Here is a 14,381-nt window from a genome sequence, read left to right on the forward strand (position 1 = left end):
TTGCTTTATATTTTTGCATTATGTGTGTATTGGCATATAAATATATGTTGTTTTTTGGATTTGATATTCCAATCTGTTCGTCTGTACAACACTTGTTCCCCCTCCCTGCCCTCTTTGAGTCATCTCTCTGGCTTTCCGCTTCTCTGTCTCTCTTTCTTTCTTAGCCACTTTGTGAGACATTCTCAGACATTTCTCACGTGTATGTACACATACCGTATATGTTTATATACGGTATGTGTAAGTATTCCTGTCTCTGCATGCACACCTTTTATAAATGTGAACATGTAAGGGAGCTGTACTGCAAGGTCAGTGGTGGCAGGTTACATAATGAAGAGGAGCAGGGAGATGGGAGGAAGAGAGATTGAAAAGGCGCTCATGGAATCATAGATTATTTCTATAATGTTCAGCATAGCTTATAAGAGCTTTAGGCAGTCTAGAATAAATCAAATATAATACACACAGCAACACATGACAATGAACTAAGTATTTGAATATTCAGAATGCATGTCAATTTCTGATTGATGGTACTGAAAAAAACAGAACGAATGATGGTACATTTGGTACGCATTGAATTGTGTTATAGATTTGTGTGCCGTTAAATTAAAATGTGATTAAAATGATTTAAACTGAGGGACACTGGATTTCATTGTTTCAGCACCATGGAGAGAGACATGAGGTGACTGTATTTGATTCCATACTACTCACCAATCCTTAGATTTAAGTATGGAAGTCAGTTTAAAGAGAAACATTTGTGCAGAGACAAGTTGTCTCTGCATAACTAATTTGCGTTTCCAGTGATAACATGTCTGCTGTGTGTGTGTGTGTGTGTGTGTGTGTGTGTGTGTGTGTGCGCGCGTGTGCGTTCCAGGACTTTCTTCTTCAGATCTTCACAGTCTTCAGGATCCTAATCAGACCAGAAATGTTTCCTAAAGACTGGACCGTCATGCGGTTGGTCACCAACAAGTAAGACCACACATGTGAATGTGCACACAGACACAGATGACAGAAGATAGAAAACAGCAAAAAAGAAAAGAAAAGAAAAAGACAGGAAATATACAGTCAGAGGAATGACATGCAACAAAGGTTCTCACAGTGTGTTCCACCTCTCTACAGTCTCTTTTAAAAGATTAGCTGCCAACAGTAATCCAAGGTGATGTCTCTTTATTACACATGATTCTAGATTTCAGCAACAAGGTGGCGGTACAAAGACAAGTAAAATATTTAACCAAACTCAAACATCCAAAAAATGTTATTATAGGCCAGAAACGTAGTGGAATTTTGATGTAGTGCTCTCAGTTAAAATGAGAGTGAATCCAATGCTAATGCACTGGAGGGCACTATGAAATGTCATTCATTCAAAAAAAGTGCATTCGTGATCTAATACATAATGGTCAATGAAATGCTTGTATCTACTTAGTAATGAAGGCATATGTATTTCTAGTCTGTGGATGATGACACAAATTATTCTTTAAATTCAGAAAACTGGACCATAACAACTCCAGGTCATAGCAAGACGAGAGTGCCACTTTGCTGTCTTTGTGTTTTTGGTATTCCCATGGATTTTTTGTATTTGACCTTCCTCAATATGGAATGTAATTGCAAATGGTTCTTCTGCACTATTACTCTACACATGGGCCATTTGAATAGCATGTCAATTGTTCATGGTGATGCATTTTCCTCCAAGGTATCACAATAACCCTCTCCACCTCCTCCTCTCTTTCTCTTGTTCTTTTAGTGTCATCATCACAACTGTCCTCTACCTTTCTGACGCTCTGAGGAAAAACTTCCTCAATGACAAGTTTGACTACAAGGTAGGGGAAATGTGTGTGTGTGTGTGTAGATCTGAACAATGCTACAGTGCTACAAAGCTGTTTGAGTATCAAACAGCCTCACTTCTAAAATGCTGCACCCGCACACACTCACACATACAGACACACAGGCATATACACATTTATAGTAAAAGTCATTCATTTATTTATTTTTGTTCGTTACACTTTTCAAAACAAAAGCCTTCACAGAGACACAGACATAAAACAGAGCTAATACCATAAGTCAGAAACTGAAGGCAGACAAAATTTGTTGAAAGCAAAAAAGAAAAACAGAATAGCAATAAAAACACCACAAAGGATGAGTTAATTAAATTATAAAGAGGCTTTATTCTTCCTGTACTGTAATACCGTAGATTTCCTAGTCCGATGCTCAACATTTTTTGTGACTTTATTTATAACAGTGGTTGTTAATTTTTTACCACAACATACCAATGAAAACTCAAATATCAAGAATCCATGGATACCAGTGACAAACTATCTACTTTTTTGCCTGAGTTCCTGAAAGCATTGACATGATGCTATTTTTCAGGTGTGGGACTCGTACTTCTATCTGTCTGTAATATTTATCAACCAGCCCTGTCTGCAGCTGGAGTCCTTCTCTCCCTCCAAGAGGAAGAAGATACTGGAAAAGTAAGTTCTACTTGTTCGCAAATGCACTCACGTTCGTCATTCTTTGCCACATGTGTTAGGATGGCCTGTAATGAGCCATGCGTTCACTCAACAATCCATCCTATCCATCTCCCGTTGTCTGTCAAACTTCAAAACTGTTACACACACACACACAAAGTATACTGTAGGCCACATACAGTATAATGAGTACTTAACATTCTGTTCTATGCAGCTTATTTCAGTATTTGCCCGCAGCAAGCATGTCTAACCATGTTATCTTATCATGCAGGTACGGAGACATGAGGGTGATGATGGGTTGTGAGATCTTCAGCATGTGGCAGAATTTAGGTAAGATGATAAAACTGTCACATGGTGCACATGGTGCACATCGACTGTTTTTATTCCTAAATGTACTCCTTGTTTAAAAGAGACTCATAGTAATATCTAAGTTATTCCCGAGTGGTGCTGCAAATAAAGTACTGTAAAGGCAACTGTCCGTCTTCCATTCCAGCAGTAGGTATCTCTTACAGGCCCGTAAATATCTCCGTATTAATTCCTCTGATGCAAAAGTAGTGTTATGCACTAACATCAGAGAAAGTAAAGGCAAATAACCTCACTAGTATTTCTTTGTCCTTGAGCTAATGGGAACTAAAAAACTCTCAGCCTTTTTTCTCTATGCCAAAAACTATTTGTCACCATGGTAACCAGCGAGATGCCTCACTCTGGCTTGTGTGGATGCTTTTGTTCTGCTCTGAGTCTATGATGGATCTATGCAATTTTGTGTTTTTATAATAATTTCTTGTGTTTTTTTTAAAGTGTATTCAAGTATGTGTTTGCACAATTTAAAATACATTTGGAAGTCACTTGTTTTATTTGATGTAAATGTGAATGGCAAAATCTTCCTACCAACAATAATTAATTTTAAGTAACACAGGCATTGGGATTATTTAATTTATTAGAATACTGCATCAATTTAGTTAGAGTGAAGTGCACTTAAACCAAAAGTCAGAGCAGCCTGTGTTGTAGTTGGTCAAATTGCCTCTGACATAAACAATATGCTGTGTTCAGGGATAAAGTGAGAGCCTGACCTTGTTGACCCCTGTCTCTCCTCCAGGGGAGCACAAGTTGAACTTCATCCCAGCGATGATTGGTCCGTTCCTAGAGGTGACACTGGTGCCTCAGCCTGATCTGAGGAATGTCATGATCCCCATCTTCCATGACATGATGGACTGGGAGCAGAGACGCAGTGGCAATTTCAAACAGGTACAGAGCTGTTAGAAATAGATTAACTTGCCTGAAACTCATATTTAGTTTATCCCTTGCACACACAGGTCATTGGAACCTACGCTCTTTCATTAGTCACAATAACCAGTAGGGCAACAACTCATCCACAACTAGGAATGTTCGCTGTCATGCCCTTAGTTAGAAGCAGGGTCATTTCATTATAATGTGATGATGCGAATGACAGTTGAGATGTGGTCCACAATAAATACTGTATATACCTGACAAAAGCAGCTGAAGGAGGAAAGATGCCTAACAATTTCCAAAGGAAAACATACAGTTCTTTTTCTACCCACCATCTTGCACTCTGGTGACAGTGATACACTTTTTGACCTTTTGCATGAATGTAAGATTAAGTCATAAAAGTGAAAACAAGTCAGAGGCAACTGCCTTTACCCTGACACTTTGGCATGACGTGAAGTGATTTGATCTAACACACCGCTCTAAATCCTCCATGCTGCTCTTCCTCCCAGTCGTTTCATCAGTATCATTTGAACTGGCAGCCCCTTTGAGACTGAAAATATGTTTTTCTCACAGGTGGAGGCCAAGCTGATCGACAAGTTGGACAGCCTGATGTCCGAGGGCAAAGGAGATGAGACATACAGGGAGCTCTTCAACAGCATGTGAGTTAGAGAAAGGAACAGCAGTAGAAACTATGGGGATGAGGGGCGTATGGGTGTATACTTAATTACCTTGGATTTTACAGGAAAAGGGATGGGGTCAGGGGGCCAGTGTGTTATGTAATTTGGCCCAGTCAAGAACTCAACTGGCTCAACAGTAATATCGCAATAAAGGCCTAAATAAGGAGGCCAGTTCAGGATACCAGGCTTCCACTGACAGACAAAATATTCGTTTATTGGGTCTAATGACCTAAATGATGCGGCCTACACAAGGCTACATCAGGTAAATGCAACTCATAGGTCGTTTGCCTCAGTAAATGGCTGCTGCATCTGTAAGTGTCTGCAAGTATTCTGCTTTTGAAAGTGAGCTTTTAACCCTGAAAACCAAAGAGCACAGATAACAGCGTTAATGCTCAGAGAATACTCCTTTACCTGAATAAAAAAAAAACTGTTAAATGTGTTAAGCTGATAGATTGATTTCAGTACCATGCTGCTAATAAGGAAAGTTTCACATTTGCTTTCAAATTCAGACAAATTCATTATTAGTCATTATTATGGAAGAATAGGCAGTGGGTAGGTCTTTATTGGAAACTGTTTATATTGAGTAGATTGATAAAAAATAATAATGAGAGGTAAGTGATCAGTATTCCGCTTCAGTCACCTCCATCTTCACTCACACCTCCTCTATGGCCAGTCCTCGTTCACTCTGTCCTTGTGTCTCAAGGTTTGTGCTCCTGCATGCTTAGCGTACGTGCTCACGCTAATGTGTGTGTGTGTGTCCCTGCTTCTTTTTGTGCCTGGTCATGTTTTTATGTCCCCCTTCACAAAAGACTACTATATTTGGACTCTGTGCTACATTTCAACTTAGCTTCCAAAAACATACATACTGTATGTCTCTTTTACTATCACATAGATGTGAATCAGTGTGATCTTGATAAGTATCTTATCAATATGCTGTAATTGTCCCTTTGTCTTTCATAGTCAACCATTCTCTTTCCCGCCATTTTTATATGTGAAACATTACAGAAAATAGTGTAATTTCATATTGCATATTATTAAAACTATATATCTATATCTAATCTATATTGTGCACTATAATCTAATTGTGCATTAGGAATCATTATTATTAAAATGCTAATATTATAATAATCCAGCCTGAATGCAGATTTTAAGGTAGTTTCATGATTGATATTAACCTACTTTTATGTTCTTGCTTAGTTAATTTATTGTTTTAATTTAGTTTCTTAATTTATTTCCACTCCTACTAACTCCACTAACCCCTAAACTAACCTGTGTGAGTGTGTGCTGATATTAATCGTATTAATATTAATTTATTCCGCCTATGCTTCCCGCCTGGAGTAGAATTCCTCTGTTTGGTCCGTACCCTAGGTAAGACGCTCTCCTCTTTGTTTCTCTCTGTGTCGTCTGTGTGAGGGGGAACAGCGGCATAGGCTGACATTGGGAAACTAACCTCAGCCAAAAGCTAACGGCACAATTTTGGCTGTGATGTGTAAAACAGTATATCAGCTGTTGTGATATTTTTATTTTTTTTGCCACCTTGGGTATTTTATTTCTCCCACAGGCAGGCCACCAAGCATAGGTGACACTGGTGTGACTGGGATTGATTTCTTCTTTGCTTCGCCTTTTCTTTTGCAGAAACCCCCACCCCCACCCCTCCCCGTCACCTTTCCTTTCCCATTTGCTCTTTTTTACCTCTTGTCTCTTTTGGTTTTTACATCTCTCTATCTTGTCCTCCAGCCTGCTGAAGAAGATTGAGAGAGAGACCTGGAGGGAGAGTGGGATCTCTCTGATCGCTACTGTCACTCGCTTAATGGAGAGATTGCTAGACTATAGGTGAGAGTGCACACATACACTCTCAGAAACATGCAGATATGCTTTATCAATCTGAATTATGTTGGTAAATCTTTTTTTTTTGTTGCCACTTCTATCACAGGGATTGTATGAAGCTGGGAGAAGTGGATGGAAAAAAGATTGGCTGTACTGTCAGTTTACTGGTGAGTAGCGGTTACTCCAAGAGTCTGGTGTTTGGGTTGTCTAATACTTCATAAGCTTTTAGTATCACCAGTGACTGATTTCAGACTTTTTTTTGTTATATCACATTTGTTAGATAGTAGAATTGTGCAGCACTTAACCCCCCGTAAACCCAACTTTCGTTTTTACACTTTTACACGTTTTTTGTCTGAATTAAACAAACTACATAAAATGTGATTGATGAGCTTTAGAGGGGTTTTTTTTACCTTTGAACAGAGCCAGGCTAGCTGTTTCCTCCTGCTTTCATTTTTTATGCTAAGCTAAGCTAACCTACTCCTGGCTGTAGCATCAAGAGTGTTATCAATCTTATCTAACTGCATAAAGTTGAAGACTTTTTAAAACCGTAATTCATTGTTTATCTTCTGCTGATATTAGAAGTCCTGTGAAGCTTTCATCCTTTTGTTGATAAAGAATTATCCAAAAATCAAATATGTTGTAGGTACACAAGTTAATTTCTTCAGTTCAGGCTATTATACATAACTTTATTGCTTTTTTATAGTCATGTATTTTGCAGGATACATAATTAGTCTCTACAATTAGTGTTAAAATATAAATTCATGCTTAAGATTTTTAAGTATCTTTCATTTCCTTCCCTCATAGACATAACATAAATGACAAATCAGTTTTTTCTTTTATTTTTTCCTCTGTTATTTCAATTGTCAGCCCTCTTGCCTACTAGGTTTTCCTTATGTAACACAGCCATCTGTAAGAGCACCTGGGTGTGTAGGCAGATGGATCAGTAGTCACTGCTAATCAGCAGCTGAAATGTATTGTTGCACCTCTACCCTAGAACAATCTGTCACTTATAAAAGTTGTCCTCATTTGCATCTCCAACTCTCTCTGTAATTTTCATAATCCCCTTCTTTCTCTCTCTCTTTCTCTCTCTCTGTTGTGATTCTTTTTGTCCTCATTCATCACCGAACCACCCACTGCTCCTGTCAGAACTTCTACAAAACTGAGTTAAACAAAGAGGAGATGTACATCCGCTACATCCACAAACTGTACGACCTGCACTTGAAAGCACAAAACTACACAGGTATGCCTAAAGGAATGACCCTAGCATACAGTATGTGTGAGCGTGGGTGTCGGCATGTGTGGGAGATACATTATTGTGGTCTTACTGCATGTACATACATGTCCTTTCATGTTTTTTATCCTTACAGCACTGTATGTCTGTTCTGAACTGCTCCCATGAGTCATATTTTCAAAGCTGTTTCTGAGACATTGAATCCTTCATGTTTTCCTAAAAACGTACCTTCTGCTGCTTTGAGATGTACAGTATGTAATCTCCTGACTGTTTGTCCGTGTTTTGTGTGTGTCACAGAGGCGTCATACACTCTGCTGCTGTATGACGAGTTATTGGAGTGGTCAGACAGGCCCCTCAGAGAGTTCCTCAACTACCCCATGCAGAGCGAGTGGCAAAGAAAAGAGTATCTGCATCTTACCATCGTCCAGAACTTCGACAGGGGGAAGGTGAGCTTGAACACACACATTTTTTTCCCCCACACTCTTCCTTCCTCTACATTTGCATTACTTTGTTGACAAGAAAAAAGATTAAAAGTTGGTATCAATAAGCAAATATCCTCCATTGCCTTTATGTAAAAAAAACTAAAACAAAACCTTTTACAACAACTTTCATAATGACATACTATCTGGAACATGTATTTTTCATATAAACTGAATGAATTGTATTGAATGAACACAGAATCAAAACAAAACAGAATAACGTTTTTATTTTTTCCGTTTTTAATTACAAATGAAGTACGGATTATCCGATGGTACACGGACCAAACTATTACATTTTCAATGACTTGAAAAACATTTTGTTGTCTTGAATGTGAGTAGGATTATTTTATAATCAGTCATTCACATCACGAGTAATTTTGAACAGGCAGATTTGCAGAATCCTTCTTTGACTACCAGGACCAATTTGACGCATGAGCACAACGCATCAGGCAGCAGGTAGAGTTCGGACACTGGCATTCGCCACACCGCAGCCGAACCGGTTAGCTTTCCTGTCAACAAATTGAGCATCTCAAATTAATGACGTGAGCGGCCCACTAGCTTCAACTTAAACATTTCACAGCCCACTAGAGGGCGCTCACGGCCCACTCATGGGCCCCGGCCCAGTGGTTGAGAAAGTATGGTTAAGAATAAATAAATGGATTTTAGCCTAAGAAGCATTAACAAATTCATTAAACATTAATACTGAAATGCAGCAGCAGAAAGATGGAAGACGAGAGAACTGGAATTCCCTGCTTGTTCAGTGGAGACGTGACATTATTCACATGAAATGTGAGTAGAGCAGGGCTGTAAGCTGTATGGAGCTACAAAAATGTAATTTCTACCTGTTGTGAACTGTGACAGCGGCTCGAGGCATCAACACCTACTCGGTTTAATCAGATGAATCGCTGGCGGCTGTAATTAAAGCAGGATTCATATCGTCCCACAATATCCTACACCATTCCTGCTGCAAGAAATATTGTGGGAGATGATGACGGCAAGACTGACGGGTGAAGCGTGACTTGCATTGGTGTGTTGGTTTTAGGCATCAGTTAAGAATGAACAGTGTAAACAGAGCCCGCTGATTCAGGATGCAGCAGCATTTGAGAAATACTCTCCAGGCTTTGCTTTGTTTCAGGAACTAATCAGGAAGTAAATTTTTTCTTCCTCCCACTACTCCCCTCTACTGATTTTATCTCTTTATCCTAACTACGCTTGCCATCGTTCTGCAATCTCAGGGAAAAGTGGCATTATGGAAACCCTCCAAAATTACACACAAAGAAAAAACTTCAGCATCCCTGATGAAATAACGTAGCTCTACAGAATCATTAAAACGGCTCCCCTCGTTACTCATAGTCCAATTTTCCTTCACATTCACGAGCTATGCCATCTGTCGGTGCTGCCGCACAGGGATTAGTAGGCAGCAGGAAAGGAAAGCTTTTCATTTAATTAGCATGATGGCTGGGTGCTGCGTGTACCTGCATGAAGACTTTATATTTGACTCTTGATATTGTTGACTCACTAGTGCCCCCCAGTGGGGAAATTGCAGTTTAGCAGCACCACTGCAGAGCATGTCATACAGTGGTGTGAAAAAGTTTTTGCCCCCTTCCTGATTTCTTATTTTTTTGCATGTTTGTCACACTTAAATGTTTCATCAAACAAATTTAAATATTAGTCAAAGATAACACAAGTAAAGCAGTTTTTAAATGATGGTTGTTATTATTAAGGGAAAACAAAATCCAAACCTACATGGCCCTGTGTGAAATAGTGATTGCCCCACCTGTTAAAACATAACTTAACTATGGTTTATCACACCCGAGTTCAATTTCTCTAGCCACACCCAGGTCTACGTTATTTCAAAAGTAGTGTGACAAACATGCAAAAAAAAAAAAGAAATCAGGAAGAGGGCAAACACTTTTTCACACCACTGTATATAGTAGTCTAAGTCAAATGGATAGGCATGAGCTTCCTTGATTTTTTCTTCATTATATTTTGAGACAGGACACAGTGAGAATGAGGATAAATAAGTGTGTGTGTGTGTGTGTGTGTGTGTGTGTGTGTGTGTGTTTTATGTCTTCAGTGTTGGGAGAACGGCATCATACTGTGCAGAGAACTGGCTGACCAATATGAGTCTTACTACGACTACAGGAACTTGAGCAAGATGAGGGTGAGTTGTCCACAATAACTGAGCTATAGACACACTTCCTGAATACAGATTGTTAGTTGAAGTCTTGTGATGATGGGGTCATTCAAGAAAACTACAAAAAAAAGTTAAATTTTATTCATATTATGCATCTATTAATTGATCTGCTTTTAAAATAACTATGCTTTTGTCAATGCACCACATCCCTTATTGGTTACACACTGTTGGTTTATATTCAATATTGTCCTTGATTTCCATTGCCAGATGATGGAAGCCTCTCTCTATGACAAGATCATGGACCAGCAAAGACTCGAACCTGAATTCTTCAGAGTGGGTTTCTATGGAAAGAAGTTTCCTTTCTTCTTACGGGTAAAGAAATCTCCATATTCCCTCTGTGTCATGAATAGCAAGTTGAATAGAATAATACTTTTACCCTCTCCAAAGAAGAACTAGACCTGCAGGAAGAATTAACTTTTCTTATATAAGACTCCTCCAGTGTGAGGTGACATTCAGCAACTCTTATTCAATGCCATTTAATGATGTAACAGGCCCTGTCCTTGGTGGAGTTTGCAGTTGAGGCTGCAGTTGCAACGTGCGGCCACTAGATGTCAAGGTAACCCCACGCTGTCCTCCGCTTCCCCCCTCTGCAGAATAAGGAGTTTGTGTGCCGCGGCCATGACTACGAGAGGCTGGAGGCTTTCCAGCAGCGAATGCTCAACGAGTTCCCCCACGCCATCGCCATGCAGCACGTCAACCAGCCAGACCAGACCATATACCAGGCGGACGCACAGTGTATCCATAACTATAGAAAGAGGCACATGCAAAATGCATATAATCAAGCGTGGACACATTCTGAGCAGACACAGTCAAATGTGTGGAAATGCATAAAAGCATGACACAGCACAGTATACAAAAAGACATATGCACATACGCAGAGGCTTGCACACACAGCATGCTTTGTGTTAACATACACATGTAATGAGGCACACGCTATCACACAGCATGCCGCCCTCTTTCTCTTGCAGTCTCTTTCTTGTCATTATCAATATACAGAATCTCATACAAAGAAAGCGCATCACACACACTACGGTCATACATAAGCTTAAACACAAACCTAAGGGCTGAATTTTCACTGGGGACAGACCTTTCAAAATATTTTTTTCCCCCTCACCACTTATACAGTTTAAGTTGATTCACTCACTAAAATCTCCCTAAACAGCGTCTTCTTGCTCGCTATAATCCAGATAGGAGAAACATGTCATCTGGGTTGCCTCAGTGCGCTCATAGTAATAAGCTTTACAAGCAGCTGTGAGTGCTTCCAGGATTTTATTTTTTTACCCTGGGTTTCGTCTGTCAGGCTACACACTGGCTGCCCTACCTTCTGATTTGTGACGGTTGTTGGAACAGTATGCAGCCTGACAGGAAAACAGCAGACACTACTTAGGAATTTTCATTTCCAGTTAATATTTTCCTAAAAAAGATGGCTGAAATCTTATGATACTAAATAAGATTTTAAGTAGGGTTATGACATTAATAATACAATGATTTACATAACCTTTCTCTTTAGCACAATAACAAATTTGATATACATGTCTGTCATTGCAGTTCAGTCAAGACACTTGCGTCAAGGTTTTCACTATTTATTGCAACAATACACATTTTAGGTTGGTGGTGTGGCCATGCCTGCCTGCGCTGCTGTGAGGCTCTCATACGTTTTTTTGTACTGACTTCATTTTGTGCGCCCACTTCTGAAACCAAACCTACACCCTAAGTCACCGACTCATATTGAGAACTATAGAATTAGTGACATAATGACACAAAGACTTTAGACAGCGAAAGAAAGCCAGATGTTTATGTTGTTCTGTTTGTAATTTTGCTTACAAACAGGACTGAAAAGGACTGGGATTGTCTGAATAAATTAGCACACTGCTCTGTTATTCTCACTGTAAAGCTAATCAATAGAGTCTCTCTCAGATTGCTCACCCATCTGTATATCCTTGTTGCAAACACTCATACATATGAATGTATGTACAGTAGCTGTACTTCTCTGGTGAAGTTGCTTATTAGTGCAGGGGTTGATCATGATGAAGTTGAGGCTGAGCAGTGCAGAAAACCAGTGAATCACTTCCTACTCCTCTATCCTCCTCCACAAGCTCACAAGTCAAAGTCTTGTGTGCTGTCTGTCATTCTTTTTTCCGTATAAAACGTCTTGAGTTTTGCTTTTTTGTTTCTCTGTTTAGTTCTTCTGTTTCTGCGTTCTTCTTTTGTGTACTGAGTGCACTGATTGTGTACAAAAAATGACGTGAGTGTCGTGTGTGTATGTTTGTGTGTGGGGTTGACAGGAGTACCAAAAGGCAGGTCAAGCTAGTTGGCAAGATAGTATTGCCTGTCAGCAATTATTGGTTGTTATGAAATAGAGAAATTGCTTTTGGTACCCTTTGTTTTCTTGATGTGTAGTATTGTGAGGCATCCTTGATTTAGGTCCAGGTATTGTTTTGGTTCCTATTAGTATATCCTTGGCAGGGTATTGTTTCCATGTGGATGTAAATAAAAGTGTGTGGCCATTGACTTGACTAATGAAACAAAAGATATTGCAGGAGAGATGTACTTACCTCAAAGACACACACTTTACCATCCTGTAAACCCCTGCCTGTGTTTGTCCTTGTCTTCTGTGTGAGCGAATCTGCGATTTCCCATGTTCTTTCAGGTCACTGAAGAATTTTTGTCCGTTTTAGTCTGCAGTGCTTTCCCTTGTCACTCTCCCCTGAGCTTTCCTTAATTTCCGGTGCCTCCAGACCTGCAGATCTATGCTGTAACCCCCATCCCAGAGAGTCAGGATGTGCTGCAGAGAGACGGAGTGCCTGACAACATCAAAAGCTTCTACAAGTTCAATCACATCTGGAGGTTCAGATATGACCGGCCCTTTCACAAGGGCACCAAAGACAAGGAGAATGAGTTCAAGGTACGGGGGGGGGGAAGGGGAGAATTCACTAGAAAGACAGATGATGATGAAGATAGACAGCCACTGACACATGAAGCACAAAAAGTAGACACATATGCACCACACACACTAAGAGGGCAATGTGATACAGACATTTCACTGCATTTATGTAATTTCATCCGTTTTTCACTCCATGAATTTGTCAATTTTGTGGAGGAATAAGCATTTAAATAATGAACTTACAACCTTCTACAGCTTGTGGAGTAGCTGCAAAATGTCATATATAAATTGAATATCGAATTGAATTCTGTGAATATTTCAGAATTTAAAATTATACATTTATGATCATTAGCATTTTTTTCACTGCAGACCGATGTGAAACAGCTTCATTTTCTTCTGTGCCCAGGTATTAGTTTTTGTATAGTGCATGTTTTATTCATCATGACTCCTGTATCACTAATTTTACACACGCTGCACACAATCTAAACACATACACACACACACACACACACACACACACCACAGAGACCCTGATATTAGGCTCATAAATATTCACTATTAACACGCACATACACACACGCTCCATGCAGTCATTTCATCTCAGTTCCATCAAATCTATTTGGCCAAATTTAATCATGATATCACATTTCTATCAGGGCTAGATATCTCTGGCCCTCATGATCTAATAATATGTATGATAAACTTTTGCTTGGTGACAAGAGTATGCAGATGCCACAATATGGTGTGATCAGTCATAATAAAGTAGTAAAGAAAGCTGTTTCCAAAATTCAACAAAGACACTTTTATTTGCAGAAAAAAATTGCTTGCAGAAAGGTCAAGACTTTCATTTTTGTCAGATTTTCATTTCAACTTCCTGCTCTTAAACTGTAATACATGGTTTTGTTTTTGTTTTTTTCAAGAGGTGTTCAGGTGGGTTTCTTGGCCTTAAAGAGCAGAAAATCAATAAAAGGGCAGCAGGGTTGTCTAGTGAGTCAGAAGACCCTTCTGCAGCCTGAGGACACTGGATCAATACTGCATGTCAGCACTCATCTGCTCTGCTGGAGTGTCCTTGAGCAAGACACTGGACTCTAAACTAAGCTTAAAATAAATTAAGCTGTACTGTAACAGCACCTTGATCCTCACCTGTCTGTGGAGTAGGCCCAGCCGAAAACAAAATGTCCATATGGGGATCAAAAATATAATTTACATAATGATGTGTCAGTTTTTGGACACATTTTCTTTTCTTACTTACATTCCGATCAGCCTCAGTTGTACTTTGTGTTTAGTGCTAATTACTATTATACCTGCTTAACAGCGGAATGTTAGCATTGTCACTGTGCGCATGTTAGCATGCTGATATTAGCATTTAGCTCAATGTACTGCTGTGCCTAAATACAGCCTCA

General features: G+C 39.5%; 1 protein-coding gene across 7 annotated transcripts in view; it reads left to right on the forward strand.

The window, feature by feature from the left end:
* The window catches only part of dock4b (dedicator of cytokinesis 4b), a 116,209-nt gene that overhangs the window by 78,747 nt on the left and 23,081 nt on the right, over window positions 1-14,381 (forward strand). For 5 of the 7 annotated variants that reach the window (XM_044185584.1, XM_044185585.1, XM_044185587.1 and 2 more), the window contains 15 exons: window positions 869-963; window positions 1,736-1,811; window positions 2,359-2,459; window positions 2,728-2,786; window positions 3,553-3,701; window positions 4,257-4,342; window positions 5,702-5,728; window positions 6,098-6,193; window positions 6,294-6,354; window positions 7,334-7,427; window positions 7,716-7,864; window positions 9,975-10,061; window positions 10,302-10,406; window positions 10,688-10,829; window positions 12,833-12,999. In XM_044185584.1, the coding sequence (XP_044041519.1) occupies window positions 869-963; window positions 1,736-1,811; window positions 2,359-2,459; window positions 2,728-2,786; window positions 3,553-3,701; window positions 4,257-4,342; window positions 5,702-5,728; window positions 6,098-6,193; window positions 6,294-6,354; window positions 7,334-7,427; window positions 7,716-7,864; window positions 9,975-10,061; window positions 10,302-10,406; window positions 10,688-10,829; window positions 12,833-12,999 (1,494 nt within the window). The remainder of the gene's footprint in view (window positions 1-868; window positions 964-1,735; window positions 1,812-2,358; window positions 2,460-2,727; window positions 2,787-3,552; window positions 3,702-4,256; window positions 4,343-5,701; window positions 5,729-6,097; window positions 6,194-6,293; window positions 6,355-7,333; window positions 7,428-7,715; window positions 7,865-9,974; window positions 10,062-10,301; window positions 10,407-10,687; window positions 10,830-12,832; window positions 13,000-14,381) is intronic. The other 2 variants (XM_044185586.1, XM_044185591.1) reach the window with 1 other exon arrangement.

This window comes from Siniperca chuatsi, linkage group LG23, assembly GCF_020085105.1.
Source record: "Siniperca chuatsi isolate FFG_IHB_CAS linkage group LG23, ASM2008510v1, whole genome shotgun sequence".
Lineage (NCBI taxonomy): Eukaryota > Metazoa > Chordata > Actinopteri > Centrarchiformes > Sinipercidae > Siniperca > Siniperca chuatsi.